Below are 16,684 nucleotides of genomic sequence, written 5' to 3'. Positions count from 1 at the left end.
AAAAAGAAAGTAATTTACAAACAGCATATATCACAAAAGCCCAATTTAGTGCAAAAATACACATAAGAAATTCATAAAAAAACACATCGGAAATAGACTGGCATATAATAGAGTCAATTATTAACAGAAGTTATCTCCATGTTATAGGTTTAGAGGTAATTTTTATTTTTTTCTTTACATTTTATAGTTTGCTCTTCCAAATCCCCCACAAAAAATCTTACTTTATGATAAAAAAATTGCAAAATATATGTTTTATGGGAAGAAAATAGAATCTTATAAATAGTTCCCAATGATGGGTGGACAATATTGGACCTTGTTACTGTGTCCAACATTACACTTTAAGAAAAAAATACCTCCATTGGTCTTAGGCATTGGATTTTGCCAAAATATAAAATGAAACACTTAAATGTAATATTTGCAAATTGGCTAACACAAAAAATGTAGTTTTGAAAATATAAGTGAAGAAGAGAATATCTGAAATCTGTTTCTAAGGACTCTTCTAGATGTAAAATTTTATGATAGTACTAGAGGCCCGGTGCATGAATTCATGCACAGGTGGGGTCTGGCCAGCCTGCCCCAATTGGGGCCGATCGGGGGCGGGGCCAGCCGGGAGGAGGGGCCTCAGGCGGCTGGCTGGCTGGCCCTGCCACCTGATCGAACTCCCAGTCAAAGGGACAATTTGCATATTAGGCTTTTATTATATAGGATGGCAAATGGGACTTAGTCCTTTCTACACACTCCAAGTTAACAAAAAACTCTGAATGTTACAACAAGACATATGGACTTAATCCCACTACAGTAGCTTGATGATGCCAGATGATTAAGAAAATAATTAGCTGTTATGTTAAGAAAGTATCTCCATATATATATATATACACACACTTATCATACTCTAAAATAATAAGAAAAAGAGCAGCCTATATTAGAAGGGGATAAAAGATCTTCAATTAGATTTCTCAACCTTTTTGACAAAATGAAATCAGTTCTTTTTAAAAGAAGAAAATGTAGTTGTCTTCATGTTAAAAATAAAAATTCTTGCTTTATCATTGAATTATTTAATCTCAACTATACTTAAGCATATTGCTGTATTCTTCAACAACTTGAAACATTTTGTCATAGTTTTAAGTGTGTATTCCAACCCAGGCACAGTAAGTGGCAGGTTACTACAAGTCTCTCCTCTACTATCACATCTCTATAAAAAAAAGTCTCCAGGCTACACCTACACCCAATACAAAGTTAAACCTCAAACCCCTTTGAAGCTTACAAACACCTTCCTTGAGACATTAAAAGAAAAAGTTTTTTTAAAAAACAACAACCTTGAATAACTAAGAACAGTGTTAAAAAAAAGTGAATACTGAATAGGTGAGAACTGCTTTTTAGAAACACTTCAAAATGCTTTAGCCCATTAAGAATTTTATTTTAACAAATTCAGAAAACCTAATTTAAAAGGAGGAGAAACACCAAACAATTATGCAGGATTTGGAGTATATTTTAGTCTCTTATTAAATACTGGCATAGGTAAATAGCTTCTATTCCCTGTGCCTCTAGGGAAAACCCCTTGGCTATAGAGGCTTCTTAGTGTTAAGCATCTGAGAGCCATGGACTATAAAATAAAATCAATAATGTAACCTTAACTGTAAAAGTCAGAAAGATACTGGAAGAGTTCTAATTTAACAAGATTACAGATGAGTTTTGAGAGGAGAACATTTGGGGAAAAGCCATGCATTTAGAAACATTTATGCTACAAGACATCTCAAGGTCTGTTGGTACTAATGCTGTTATTATCTACACTGGTATGGTTAGGGTGGATTTAACTGATGTGTTACTTTAGTGGATTTACAGTAAAGTCCTAGAAATGATCTGGAACTTATTTCAAATAAAATCATTAAACTGAGGTGGTAAACTAATTGCTTGGGAGCTATTATGATTTGATGTGGTTTAGTGTGGTCGCGGGGGGAACAAATCACGAAAATGTTAAGGTCGTCAGTTCAGCAGCTCAATGTAAATATGATTACTCTGTACAATATTCCATTTCTCTTAATGGAAAAGTAGTCAAAACCGGTATAAATGGTAGTGTTTAAGTTCAACCTAAATCTATATTTTTCCTCTAACAAATGTAAATGAAGAAAATAGAACATTCTGTCAATGAAATTACTCTGATGGCATATTTATTATCCTAATGGCTTTGAAAATCGTGAAATTGATCAGTAACAAAACCTCTATTTAGTAATGGACCAATTACATTTGTGAGATAATGTCAATGAAACAGAATATTGTCACAGGATAATGGTCTCCTATTGCTACATCCCTAGTCATTTAGAGAAAATAAATGTGGCCGTCTGGCTGAGTCATTTATTTTCAAAGTAGGAGACACTGATCCCATAACAAGGTTCTGTTATAATAACTCAATTTCTATCAATCATTTGTTCTACCAGAGTCGCGCAAGACAGGACATGTTATTTGTAAGAATTGCGCATTCCTCAGGTATAAGGCAAAACATATGGTGCCTGCAAGCACATAAACAGCCCAATTATTGTGTTATTCTAAGACAATATTTAAAATAAACATTTACAAATAATTTAGAATGTGAAAAACTTTCTGAATTTTCAAAAAGATCCATGTTAATGAAAGCTTAAAGACTCAAGTCCTAAAGACCTACAAATCTTTGCCTCATATGAAATCCTGAATACTGGAACATGAAGGAACCTTAGTAGCCAACTTTGTTATTTTACAGGTGAGAAAATTCACAGGTTACTGAAATTAAGTGATTTCTCTAAGGCCACACCAGCATTTACAGTTTTCTGCTCACCATTATAGTGCTTTAGGCATAAGGCAAAATATCAAAACAGAACTAATATACAGTGGGACCTTGACTTACGAGTTTAATTTGTTCCGAGACTGAGCTCGTTAAGGAGCTCGTTAACTCAAATTACTCTATCAACTCAATGCAAAATATAGGCCTAGAGACAGCTGGTATCTCAAAAAACTCATTAGTCGGGACACTCGTAAGTCAAGGCACCACTGTATGTGTGTGTATATATATATATATGTATATGTATATATATATAAAATCAATTTTTATACTTTGACATACACATTGCTCATTTTAAACTGGATGTATGTACATATCGCTAGTAAAGATATTCTAGACTTTAGGGTTATTTATTAACATCACTAAATAGAAAATAAATTCTTAACCTGAGTCTAGCCCAAGGACTGCACTCATGAATCCCTGGAGTCTGTGGACTCCTCAGATATTATGTGCATTTCTTTCTATTGAAGTACCACATATTAGGAAAACACTGTAATAGAGGTTTAGTCACTAGTTTGCAAAACCATAAACATAACATCATGAGGACTTGCTTGGAAGGCAGTGTATGCAGTAATAATGAACATGGGGTTTGCAGCTGAAGGTGCAAGGGTTCCCAGTCTACCTCTCCTACTTATTGGTGGTGTGATCTATATCAAATTTCTCAATCACTGTAGTGATCAGTTTAATGGGTGGGTAAAATGTGTTTTTTAAATAGGGATTAAAAGCAAAAAGTATATGTAAAGTTTTAACCCAGTCAATGGTAGCCACAAATGGCAGGAGGGCCTAGTTTTCCTCATTTATATGTATTTGCTGAAAAAAAATTTAATGTATGTGGTTTTGTCAACAAATAAATGATTTAGGAAAAGGAGTTAATATAAATATGGTTAACATAGGAAAAGTTAATATAGCTTTCATAGGTAAAAAGAGACTGAAATACAAATATGATATGTAACCCATTTCGGATCCTCATTTTAACAAAACAACCTATAAGATATTCTGGGTAATTTGAACATGGATTATTATATTAGATGATATTAGGGAATTGTTTTTATATTTGTTAAATTGATAATGGTATTGGGGCTGTCATTTTTTTAAAGTCACCATCCGATATACTTATAAGTATTTACAAGTAAATCTCTAGGATTTACTTTAAAATACTTAAAAAAAACTGGGAGATATGAAAGCAACAAGATTGGCAAAATATTGGTAACAGTTCAAGCTGGGACATGGAGGTTGGCTTTATGCTTCTCCCTACTTTTGACATTTTCCACCAAAAAAAAGCTTTTTAAAAATCATGCTTAAACATCCACTTCAAACCAGCCTTTCTCCACATTTATCCATTAAAAACACTCACATCTCCAACATTTTTAAAAGAAAATACACGTTACCATCTCAAAATCCTGACAGTTCTTCCAGAATCCTGAAAACTCACCAATTCATCCCTACTCTCCCATTCTAGTTCTATAAGCTGTAAGGAAATCTTCTATGAAGCCCCCTAGGAAAACTGTCCACCTGCCAAGATTTACTAAGCAGTGTTCAGGTTCTCCTTGCCCATTTATCCCTACATAGGCGAGGCTACATATCGAGTCTCTAGGTGGATGGTAGGATAACAGAAAAAAAATCAGCTTTAAAAAGAGCAGAACTAGGCTCTGCTATTAATTGCCTGGACACTCTGGATGGGACAGCTCTCTGAACCTTCCACTGCTTAGCTATAAAACCAACCATTCCATCTACACCTCGCGAAAGAGTCTAATAATCTGTGTTCTACCCCTAACAACTCAATTTCTTCTTGTATATGTTATAGGGAATATGATAGTAGCTTTCTAAACTACTTCAAAATAAACTTCAACATGAAATCGATGCGTAAAAGGATTCACAACAAAACCGTTTACTGCTCCAAGAAACTTTGCCTGGTGCACTAAGCTAGTGAAGTCTTCCTTGGGGTTCCCACTTTCCTCCTTTAGGCTGCGTTCCATCCATCTAGAGACCCAGCACTAAATAGCAAGTTGTTTTGTGTATATTTTTGTGAACATTATAATGATCCCTCCTGGTTTTTCTGCAAATGCCATCATTTCATATCACTGAGGTTCCAGCCCGCAGATAGAGTATAACTTCCCCTATGAAGCAGTATTGGCCCTTCTAAAATGGACACAGGCTCGCCCCCCACAAAAGGCTCTTCTTCATTGGGATACGTGAAAGGAGCATGAATAACTACGACTCGGTACACAAAGCGAGGCCTTCTGATGACAGCCTTCGCCCACAGCTTGTCGTTTTCCTTTTGGTTGGAGAGATGCTGGCGCTGTGATTCCCCTACAGCGGTGTCGCTGAAGGGAATGGAATGCATGCGGCAGAGGTGTCCCTGGAGCCTGCTCTCGGATGGCATCATGGGCCACGGCGGTTCACTGTAAGCTCTGTCACACGTCTAAGTTCTTGACTCTTCATGTTTTCAATAATAAGAAGCTAAGCCCCCTCCCCCCACAAAAAAAAGCTTGACTATTGTGCTTAAACATTCAATTCCAACCATCTCTGCACATTTATCCATCAAAAGCACTTGTGTGTCTCATCTTGCCTGGTTCAAAACGTGATATTTAATCCCTGTGATACAAAGTCTAGGAATGTGAGGAATTGTTGGTGTTCTATCTGGTCCCTGAAGGGAGCTTAAAAATTCTTCCAGGAAGATTACTAAGCTGTTTGCCTTGCCATTTTCTAGAACTTCATTTAATATTAATGATTCCCAGATAGTAGTTATTCAACTGTTTGTGAACGCTGCCCATTCGCCCAGCTCCCACAGCTCTAGAGAAATCTTGAGACAATATCATTTTTCAGACTGTAATGTGGGCGAGAGCACTGTTTTCCAAAGTTTGAACCTATAGATTCTTGGATGGGGAAAAAAAAGGTTCTGAAGTCACAAACTTAATGAACACACTGTCGATGTTCACTCCTGGACATTCATATCCACAGCACACAAGAGTATATAAAATATTCTACGGATTCATTCATTTTTAAAAAGTTTAAATTTTTGTTAATGTGGAATTTTCCAATTTAGTTGAGTGTTCTTGTATCTAGCATATCTATTAATATTCTGTAAACTGCTGGTCTCTGATTCCAATTCTATGAATATGCTACGGCACTCCTATTCACTGTTATTTATTTCCTATACAACTGATTGATATCATGACACAAGCCGGCATTAATACTGTCTAGCCTCCAGTGTTCCCTTGAGGTCTTTGGCTTAATTCACTGGATATTTAATACTATATTCTTACAAAACAATTATAAAGTCTAAATTAAAATTTAGCACAAGATTTAAGACTATCTCACAAATGAGAACATTTGCAAAATGGTCAAAATTAATTTCATGGGCTTGGAAATGTATTAAAACTTCACAAGGATGAGCTGAAGAGACTTATTATTTCTCTGACAGAAGTGTAATTTTTTAGTGTTATTTTCTAGTACCTAAAGCAACCAAAACATGATGCCTAAATATTGCCTATCAAGAGTCCAATATAAATTTTTAAACTCCTTTTTAAAAAAAAAAAAAGAAAATAAGGTTTTATTGATTTTTAGGGCGAGAGATAGAAACATCAATGAGAGAGAAATATCATTGATCGGCTGCCTCCTGCACGCACCCCTCCTGGGGATCGAGCCCACAACCGCCCATGTGCCCTAACTGGGAATTGAACCATTGATCCTTTGGTTCCTGGGTCGACACTCAACCTCTGAGCCACACCAGACAAACTAATCTCCTTTTAAAACTGTAATTACATATCAATATTAGTTTTTGTTCACATACCAATTTGTGGATTTCTGTGTAAACAGTTATTTATCCTAGTGCTTAAAAGTAAGCTAGTTTTTAGGCATGGAGACAACCCCCCTCATTAATTGGTTTACGTTATTTATCCTCTGTGAACCACCATTTTTTATAACAGTAAAAATTTATATTTTTGTTTAGCAGGTTGAGGGCTGAAATTTTAATTTATTCAGGTTTGTGTGACCAATGCCTAGAAAAATCCCTGGCGAATAATAGGCATTTGATAAATGTTAATTGAGCCCAATTATCTTAAATCCTCAGTGTGTAGAAGTTAATAAAATATGACTCCAAAAAAATCATTTTGAATTTACATTTTATCTAAGATTACAAATTGTTTAAATACTGGTCAGGCTGAGAAGCTGCTAAAATTTCCATTTAAAAACCCCAGCTGTATATTCCCAATATATTTACCCTATCACTAACTGTCTGTTAAATAGTGTTTTAGGAGTTTTATATTCAGACATAGAAGAATCAGTGACTATTAGAATGGCAGTGGCAAAGTGACAGTGATAAAGAATTGTTGCAAGTTTTCAAGCACAATTATTAGCATCATTAGCCTGTTAAATTCCTGGAAATTAAAATACAACTACATTTAGCCCCTTGAAAGTAACTTAAATTAGAGAAGAAAACAAGACCTGCCTCTTTATTCTCTCTCTTTTATCAGAAGTTGCAAAAATGGCTCTAATGATTGTGAGACAAGTACATCCTCTAGGAATTGTCTCTGAATTGACGTTGGTGGAAAAAATTAAGGTAGACAAGAACTCAGATGACATTTCTTCTGATGTAAGAACTGAAGTAAGAGAAATTGTCAACATGCATGTTGAAAAGCTAACCGCGTTTTACTCATTTAACCATTAAAATCTAAATGATGAAAAGCAGTATCCAAAAAAAAAAGTTTCCAACAGATGTAAAAGCATCTCAAATTTTAATACTAGGGAAGTCATAGAGGACTTAGCAAAAAATAATAAAATAAAATTACAGAATTTGGAAAAGGAACGTAACAGTGTCTATATAATCCTTGTTAGTGGGCCAGTTTTCTTTTTTCTCTTTTCTTCCCTTCTCTATGCATAAAAGAACATAAAATAAAAATATAAATATTACATAATGTAGATGCTGACAAATTTAATTTCCATTGCTATTCACCAGGAAAAATTTTAGCAAATTATATAGATTCTTACCCATTGTTTAACACTATTATATAGTGGTTAGTTTTAAAATATTTGTGTCTATGTTCTGAAAAATTAAAAATTATAATTCTTTTATATTCAGAAAATTGTAACTTTTGTGTTTTGAAAAGAAAAAGAATAGACTTAATTATGTTTGTGATATACTAAAATGAAAATATTATTTTCATTAAATTATTAAAAATTACATGAACAGTTAACATTGCATGAATCTAGATTTCATATGAAAATTTTGCCTAACTTCTCTTAGAAATGGTCATATCACATCCTTTATTTTTGCCTACTTGGAGTAAACCTCAATGGTTTAGGTTAGGGTTTCAGATTATAAGTAGAATGTCACAAATAGTCCATAATTTTATTTTTAATTCTCTTATTTCAAAAATCAGGTTTGCTAAGGGCTATGGCAAGAAAAGATTTTAATGCAAAGTTAACACAGCAGAATAAAGCATACCCAGGAAATAATTAATAGCAAAATTTAAATATTTCTGCCAATTACAAACACAAGCACATTTTACTCAACTAATAAGTAGTCAGAGTACCAATTAGAGCAGGGCTTTGTGGGAGAAACAAGTATAAGACATGCACTAAAGCCATTACAAATATTGAGTGGTACTCAATATGCCCTTTAGAAAATTCCGTTCATGGCAGACAAGTGTTTCTAAAGAACATTTGAAGACGGACAAGAACAACCATGGGGCATTTTACTTTGAAAATGTAAAAAAAAAGCAATTTTCTAAGAACAAAAGGACTGCATTTGGCTTAGCAAATTTATAAAGATAGTACTGTACTGCCCTCATTTTTTCATTGTGGTTGAAGTCTTCTTTCCACAATGGCTTATTGTGTACATTACAAAGTCTTCAGGCTCTTCAGAATGAAAGTGACAGAGGTTTATTTTTTAAGCCCACTTGAGAATGGATCATTCTTCCTTACTCTTAATATAATATGCCTTCACAGACTTCTCCAATAATTCTAGTCATCTTGACAAAATAAAATCACCAAGACAATACGATGGTTTTACAAAGAGAAAGAGAATGACAGTTTCCCTTCTACTTTTCAAGAACGTTTTATAATATGATTTGAGATTGGCTTGATTTAAAAGGCAGAAAGGGGAATCCATTCTTACAAAGTGACACTCTCTATAATAAAGAACACTACACTCATGAACAACATATCCACTCCCACACATTCACAATGTTATCACCATTAGAATCTTTTCCAGAATAATTTTCTGATGGGGAAAATATGGCTTTGTTTGGAATACACTGACAGTGTCAGTAAAACAGGCAATAAAATATAAAGGGCTGCGGGTTTTGTTTACACCCTCATTTCTGCAAGTCTGATGAAAGTCCCTGTTTTGTTCTTGCCTTCACTAATAGGACTGGTGCTCTGCCCATCAATGTTGCATGTGTCCAACAGTGACTGTGCCCTTACTATGCACCAAGTGTTGTGCATGGTTACCAGGTGCTGGTTACAGCAGTATCCAAAATAGATAAAGTCCCTGACCTCATAATGCAGGCAGAATGAGACAATTAATTCCATAAAGAAATACGTAATAACATATTACGAGTACAAGGAACCATACTGAATGTCAAGAGAGAAAAACAGTAAGACCTGACTGAAATGCCTCCATGTAGGCTGCACCTGAATGAGGACAAAAAAACAACAACCTTCCATGAAGAGTTAGAAGACGAGCTTCCAGAGACATGGCTTATAGGAAGGTCTTGGGTTTTATATCCCCAAATCTAAACAAAGCAGGGGGCTCAAGTGTAAGAAGAAGCAGATGGCACCCTCTGAGGCTGGAGGGATGTCAAAGGAGAGACAGACAAGAAATAGGGCCTTTTGGACACATGAGGGAATTCTGATTTTCTTCTAAGAGGAATGGAAAGTGACTAAAGTATCTGTAACAGAATTGATGTGATGTCATTATGTGTTTTTTAATTTGTTGATTGATTTTTAGAGAAAGAGGAAGGGAGGGAGAGAAGGAAAGAGAGAGAGAGAGAGAGAGAGAGAGAGAGAGAGAGAGAGAAATTTGTTGTTCCACTGATTTATGGATTCATTGGTTGATTCTTGTATGTGCCCTGATATTGACACTCTAACCAACTGAACTACCCGGCCAGGGCTAGCATCATTTTGTTCTATACAGATGATTTGGTCTACAGCCTAAAGAACAGATTGGGAAAAGTGTCCTTAGAGCCAAACTCTCCAGCTGGTTTTCAAGAATGTCCTTAGAATGACCTCTGTCATCTGCCATTACTTCCTTCCACGTGCACAGTGCCCAGCCGCAGGGCGCACATGGCCATTCTAACTCCCCACAGCGCTCGCCTATGTCCATGCCAGCCCCTACTTCACCCGTTAAAAATCTCAGCCTGTTCAAGGAGACCCAGCCCCTCCATAAAAATGTTTCACTATTCTTAAAACTGGCATTCGGTATAAAAATCTGGGGCAGCAAAAATGTAGTCCTGAATAAAGAACTGACTTTGGCTTTTACTGCTAAGTTATTTGCGCCCTGAGATTGTTGGACATACAGCTTCCCAACCCTCAGATACACATACCCACGTCACAGGCTTAAAACTACTGATAAAGAGTGCTTTTACATTTTTAATAAAATGCAAAACTTGATTTAAAAGACAATTTTCATTATATAAGTCATACTTGCATCCATGCACACATACCAACACAAAGTGCAGTTAGCTAATTTTTCTATTTCCAGGCTTAATAATCTCCCTCTAATTAAGGCAAACAGGCATGGGTTTGTTTGATGAAATAATTCAATAGACCAGCAAATTTTCAACCTTTTCATCTCGTAGCACACATAAACTAAAATTGTGTGGCACACCAGGAGATATTTTTTGCTGATCTGACCAAAAATCAGGTATAATTTTGATTCATTCACACTGGGTGGCTATTGTTGTTTTGGCTATTGTTATTTTGTTATTTGATAGTCTAAAAGAAAAGAGGTCAGTGTCCTGACTAAAGAGTCAGGTATTGCACGTTTTAAAAATTCTTGCAGCACAACAAGTTGAAAATTGCTGCAATAGACTTTAAGAATAAAATGGAGCAAAGTCTGAATTCAGAGAGCCAAATAATACCTATTTCTTAAAGTTATATTTTCCCCCAAAGCTGCCTTAAAATTGAGTCATAGTTTTATCTAGAAAGTATAACTAGGTTGACTCAGATACAAAGTTTCTTATGTTCCACGTTTACTTATTTTTTAGGCTGTAACCACTTTCAGAAGGAATCATGGCCTTTCAATGGGTACTTTCAGTAACTGGCACCTGCCAACTGATTAAGGGTTGGTTCCTCCCTAAAGTACCCCATAAAGAGAGGCAAACGGATCTAATGGAACCAAAACTCGTGTTTCTGCTGCAATCCAACCATCTTAGGTAGACAGACAATGATTAGTTCCATACATAATCGGGGGCTCTAAAAAGATCATTCTGTCTGAAAAATAAACTCAATAAACACGAAAACAAGTTAACTTTGACGACATCTGACAAGCACGTTAGCTTAAAACTAATTTTACTGCAGCCATTTCATGAAAAAAAAATCCATATTGGTTCCACTATGCTATTTTGACTAAATGAAACATGAAATGAGCTGACATATTACTACAATGTCCCTAGAGGCATCTGCTTGTTACTCACCTTGATCTCTTTCATGCCATGTTCGACTTCCAGCAGCTGGTGAATTCGGAGAGGGATAAAAGTCTCCTGTAGGACTGGGTTCCATATTTTCATCTATGGATATGGTTTTGGGTCTTTTGCTGTTGAAATACAACAATAGTTATGTTAATGGGCTTTCTAGGAAGATGTGCAGCATTTGAAAGCATATAATTTGAGAAGATTCTTCCGGTGGAAATTTCCATGAACACAATAGTATCTCAGAATCATTTTGAAATAATGGTGAGTATTCAAGACACAAACAGGGGTAACACTGATTCCAGGTGTACATATCATTTATAGTACTATGTTATACCTGTACCTGCCTAACAAATATGATGTTTATTATATTTACCTTTGAAATGTATTTCCAAAGGAATCTTAGGAGTAAAAAATGAATTCTTACATGAGATACGTGTACTAATTTCAAAACTGTTATTAAGATTGTCCCTGACTCTTATACTACATATATTAATAATGTTCATTTGCATAGCACTTGATATTAACAATGTAATCTTTTCATATTAATTCAAAGATAAGGTAATGGTGTAGAGCAGAACATGAAGTTTGGAGTGGGAAGAACTAGCTCAGTGTCAAATGTAGGCCAATTACTACTTCTTAATAGTAAGCTTGTTAACCTTTCTAAACTTAGTTTAATCATCTATAAAATGGAAATAATAAAAACCTAGTTCAAAGGGGAGTGGTTGAGAGGATAAAATGAGTTATTAAATGTAAAGCTCTTAGTTGAGTGGAGAACACTTAGAAGATGCTTATGAAGTAGTAATTATTATTGGTAACCCTATAATTAATAATGCTTAAAATTTTTATAGTACTTTAACAATTATAAACTATTTCATATGTTCTTCTCTATCTTTTCTGAAAAAATTAGGTTATTGATCCTTTATTCTTGAGATCACCCATGAAAAGCAGGCCATTGCCAAATTCAAGCCACACAGTATACTTTTAAAATGATGTATTTTAATCAAGAAAACATGGCTCATCTCAATTATTAAGAAAAGTATTTAGAACAGAGGTTAAAAAGCTATTTTATGGCGTATGCCATATAGCTTGATATACTGCTTTCATATATCCCCACCAATACCCTATTAAACAGTTAATTGACTATAAGAATGGATATTTTTCCTGAAATTACAAAAGTCCCTATTCACATCTATCCAGGCAAAAACTAAAAAAAAAAAAAAAAAAAAACCCCACAAAAAACCCCCACATACCTTCTGAATTCACCTAATGAAGTGACAAACAAAATGTCATATGATTTCAGAGCTGGACTGGGCCTCTGGAGTCCTACACAGAAACCAAACCTCCCTTTTCTTTCACGTGGGGAGACAAATATGGAGAAATTCAGGGAGTTGCCCAGTGCATATTAATGATGGAAACAGTCTGACACAAAGTGTGCTGTGCTCTAGCTACTGTACCGTTTCCAAAACCTGGAGGCATATGTATGTCTGGGCATATTCATAGATACGCCTGTGATTAATATTTGACTCACAGCTCACACAGTATTAATACAGTGCAGAAGGTGGTAATTTCTATCCATACTAACCCACTCTGAGAGTAAGTAATAGTTCTTTAGTTTCTTTTTTATGGTATCAAAAGTTAGAAGATATATTTTTAAAACCCTCCTATAATTTAATTATCCCATCTCTGAATCAGCAGTAAATACCGAAAACTTGAAATAAGGGAGAAAAGATTTTCATAAGAAAATGGAAACTCTATGTTGACAACATACTGATTCATCAGACAAAACCAGAAATTACTATTCACTTTTTAAATTTAGAAAAATTAAATCATTTTAAGATCTCACGATGTCACAGACTATTTTAGTGATAATAAACCTAATTATCTTGCTATGCAATCTAACTATATAAAAATACAGTTCGACCATAAAATTAAACTTAGATACTAAACATACAAATGTGCATAGCCCCATAATTAATTGAAATACCATTAACTTTCATTATAAAAATAGCATAGAAAAATAATTAGCCTGACTTTTTTATTTCTAAAAAGTTAATTTTATAAAGTGTATGTTTTGCTCTGGAATCCATGTATGCAATTATATTTGATCATGGGTATACTTAATCCTCTGGAAATGAAACGGGTCTTCATATATTGAAGATTTAACTCAAAAAGAAAACCAACAAAGCTGTACTATTCATTCACCTTTAATTCTCATTACCTCCATCCTCTTCTACCATTCTGTAATAGTGGAACATAAAATGAAATCCTATGTGCAATGACTTTCTAAGCGATTTATCCCTCATTTAAATAGAAAACCTCTTTTTAAACGCCTGTGAGACTGAAAGTTAGAATAAGAAGGTCAAGAGAGAAAAATGAGAATGTCAACAGAGAACTAAAAAGTAAAGTAATCTAGCTGTAGTTCTACAAAGAAGGCTGGTTAAGCCAAATCTCAGAGCGTGTAATATTTTCATTGGTAACTGAGAGTTCACTCAATTATTAAGGAATATTGACTAAGTGAAGAACTTGGTAAACTTTGGCCTAGAATAAGGCCTTTTGCTTTTAAGTGTAAGTAAATGACACATTTTGTTTGTCATGTTTCATTGTCCCCATCTGGGTTTTGGTATTAGGGTAAAAGTTACCAGGATGGGTCAATCATAAACCAGGGTTCACTGCCAAGGGAACATCATTTTTAAAGCTGTCAAAAGATTTAGCTAACTTGTAGAATTATAATATTTCACAGAACAGCACAAAACTCACAATATTCCACAGACAGGATAAAAATCATAAAACATTTTCATAATTCCCTGGTCACTCCCCCCAAAAATTTTTTTAAAAAATGCTCTGAATAACAATTACATTTAATTTTGAAATGCCAAAATAAATTTCACCAGGAAAGATGAAAAAAATCTGGGTGAAATCAGCAAAAACTCTTTCACTCTTTGCCTTGTTCCCCCTATTCTGTACATTCCTGCCTCTCTAGCTGCCTACCTCCCTACCTACCGACTTGCACACATACTTGAAAATAAGAGCAGCTTCTCTTTCAGTTACCTGCTTGGTGGAGAAGACAGCGACCGCTGAAGATTGACCCCCGAGTTCATGTCATGATAGTATGGTTGGCTTGGGATTTCTCCAATTGGAAAGTTGACTCCAGTTCCCTGGGTTATGGGTGCTGAGGAATAAAACAAATGAAACATTGGGAATGACATTTACACTTGTCATCTTTATTCAAATGTAATAATCTAATATTTTCCAAGCCTCTGGGCAAGGCGGAGAACTCTCTTTACTTTCAAGACTCTAATATCAACCATATGCTGTGCCAGAATTTGAAAACTTCCTCCTGATACCAAAGTTCAAGTCTGCAAACTCGAGGCATTCAAGCTGTAACTATTGGTTACCTCTCCCCCAACTTCAACTCTCCAACCTTTCTTACTAACTCATTTGTATTTGCTCTATCTCTATCTGTCACCCCACTGGTCTATGGGGCATTGGAGCAATGTGCTTTGTATGAAGCTGACTCCCAAAAGTCAAATCATCGTTAAATAAATATAGAACAATTTCATACATAAATACCAAATATTATTCTATAGTCAATATAGAATCAATAACTTTAACATAAGAATGGATTAGAAATCATGATGTTGATGATTATTTGATATAAATAATTCCTGTATTATGGGAAGTAGATTAGAAAAGTTTTAAAATATAAAAGAAAGCCAAGATTTTTCCCCAAAAATAGATATTCAGGTTTCACAGGAATGGTTAGTGTAGCTTTTCTCAATAATTATGCTTTGTCTTCTAAAAAAGTGTTTATGCTACAATTTTATAAATTATGTAAAATATGTACATGGAGTTTCATATTTTAAGGTATTATTTTGTAAAGATATCTTTTTTTATTTTGCTTCTATATCATGAACTGAGATTTTTGTATATTTGTGTTGAGTTTTGCACATTTGTTTAAATTAAAACATTTGTTTCTAGACATTTTGAATAAATCCGTGAGGTTGTTGTGCTAGAATGAGTACAGTCTTGGGAGCCAGAGAGCCTTTTAGTTTGAACTTATTCTACCACTTATAAGATCTGTACCTCAGTTTCCTGCACGGTAAAATGAGAAGAAGAATAACCTACTACCTATGATTATTTTGAGGATGAAAGAGGTCAAAAGTGATAAAAGCCCACCATTATGCCTGGTACATAATAGGTGATCAATAAATATGAGTTTCCTTCTTTCCTTTCTCCCCCAAGTTTCCTCCCTTGCAAGTTTAAGTGGTCAGCAAAGATAAAACAGTTCAAAAACATGCTAAGAGAAGATGAAGAGGTATAAATGAACCTACTTGCTGAAAATTTGTTCATTCAACAAGTTATTGATTGTGTCCATTACTGGCAGGTGCTGTAAGGGATACAAAATAGTCTAAGGTAGTCCTGGTCCTTGAAACATTGGACAAGGTGGGCAAACAAAATACTCATGAAAACATAAATACCAACATAATGCAGACAACAATGAAACCGTCCAAATGAATGACATGATCAATAAAATGCTGCAGGATTTCAAGGGAAGAATAGTCTAATACAAGCTTGAATGGTCCAAGAAATCTGTGGAAAAGCCATAGATGGCACCGGACCTGGGAGAATGAATAAGGTATGGGGGGGGGGGGTCATTTTAAATAGGGTTTTCATAGGGATCAAAGTCATGGGTAAAAATAATACACAAGGTGGAGACCAGACAGGTTGGTGTCAAAGGACAGAACTTAAGCATGGTTTCTATTTCTTCACCTGCTCTTATTGGACCTTCATAGGCCCTAATGACAGAAAGTGTGCCCTGTGCTGGGGCAACAATATTCGAGAGCCCCTGAGACTCACTCTAAGAACACAAAGTTCGCTTCCTGCCTCTCCTAACTGCTTCAAGTTTAATATAATATTTCGAAGGAACCACAGATTTTCAAGGAATTTTTCCTACTCAGAATTTTTATAAACAATTGAAATGTGTTCACCATCAGTTGAATTGTGTTCTGATATCACATAGGCCAAGATTAACTTAAAATGTTTTTATGAAAGTATGAACATGAGGCAATGCCGTTAGCGCAGAGAAGCACCATGGACTATACAATGACGAGCTTTCTTTTCCTACTAAAAATTAAATAAATCACTACATACGAGATTAGTTTCAGCTCCAAAGTTCTCGAGCTTCTGCTTTCTGTTAGATTGTTCATGTTATATGTAACTCACGTGAGCCTCCTTT

The 16,684-nt window shown here is 35.0% G+C and overlaps 1 protein-coding gene across 9 annotated transcripts in view; it reads right to left on the bottom strand.

The window, feature by feature from the left end:
- NFIB (nuclear factor I B) overlaps window positions 1-16,684 on the bottom strand; it is a 225,425-nt gene that overhangs the window by 52,158 nt on the left and 156,583 nt on the right. For all 9 annotated transcript variants that reach the window (XM_006090687.3, XM_006090689.3, XM_014457551.2 and 6 more), the window contains exons 5-6: window positions 14,497-14,617; window positions 11,452-11,570 (exon numbers count right to left, since the gene is read on the bottom strand). In XM_006090687.3, the coding sequence (XP_006090749.1) occupies window positions 11,452-11,570; window positions 14,497-14,617 (240 nt within the window). The remainder of the gene's footprint in view (window positions 1-11,451; window positions 11,571-14,496; window positions 14,618-16,684) is intronic.

Source organism: Myotis lucifugus, unplaced genomic scaffold (assembly GCF_000147115.1).
Source record: "Myotis lucifugus unplaced genomic scaffold, Myoluc2.0 scaffold_79, whole genome shotgun sequence".
Classification (NCBI taxonomy): domain Eukaryota; kingdom Metazoa; phylum Chordata; class Mammalia; order Chiroptera; family Vespertilionidae; genus Myotis; species Myotis lucifugus.
This window is presented reverse-complemented; position numbering and strand designations above follow the sequence as displayed.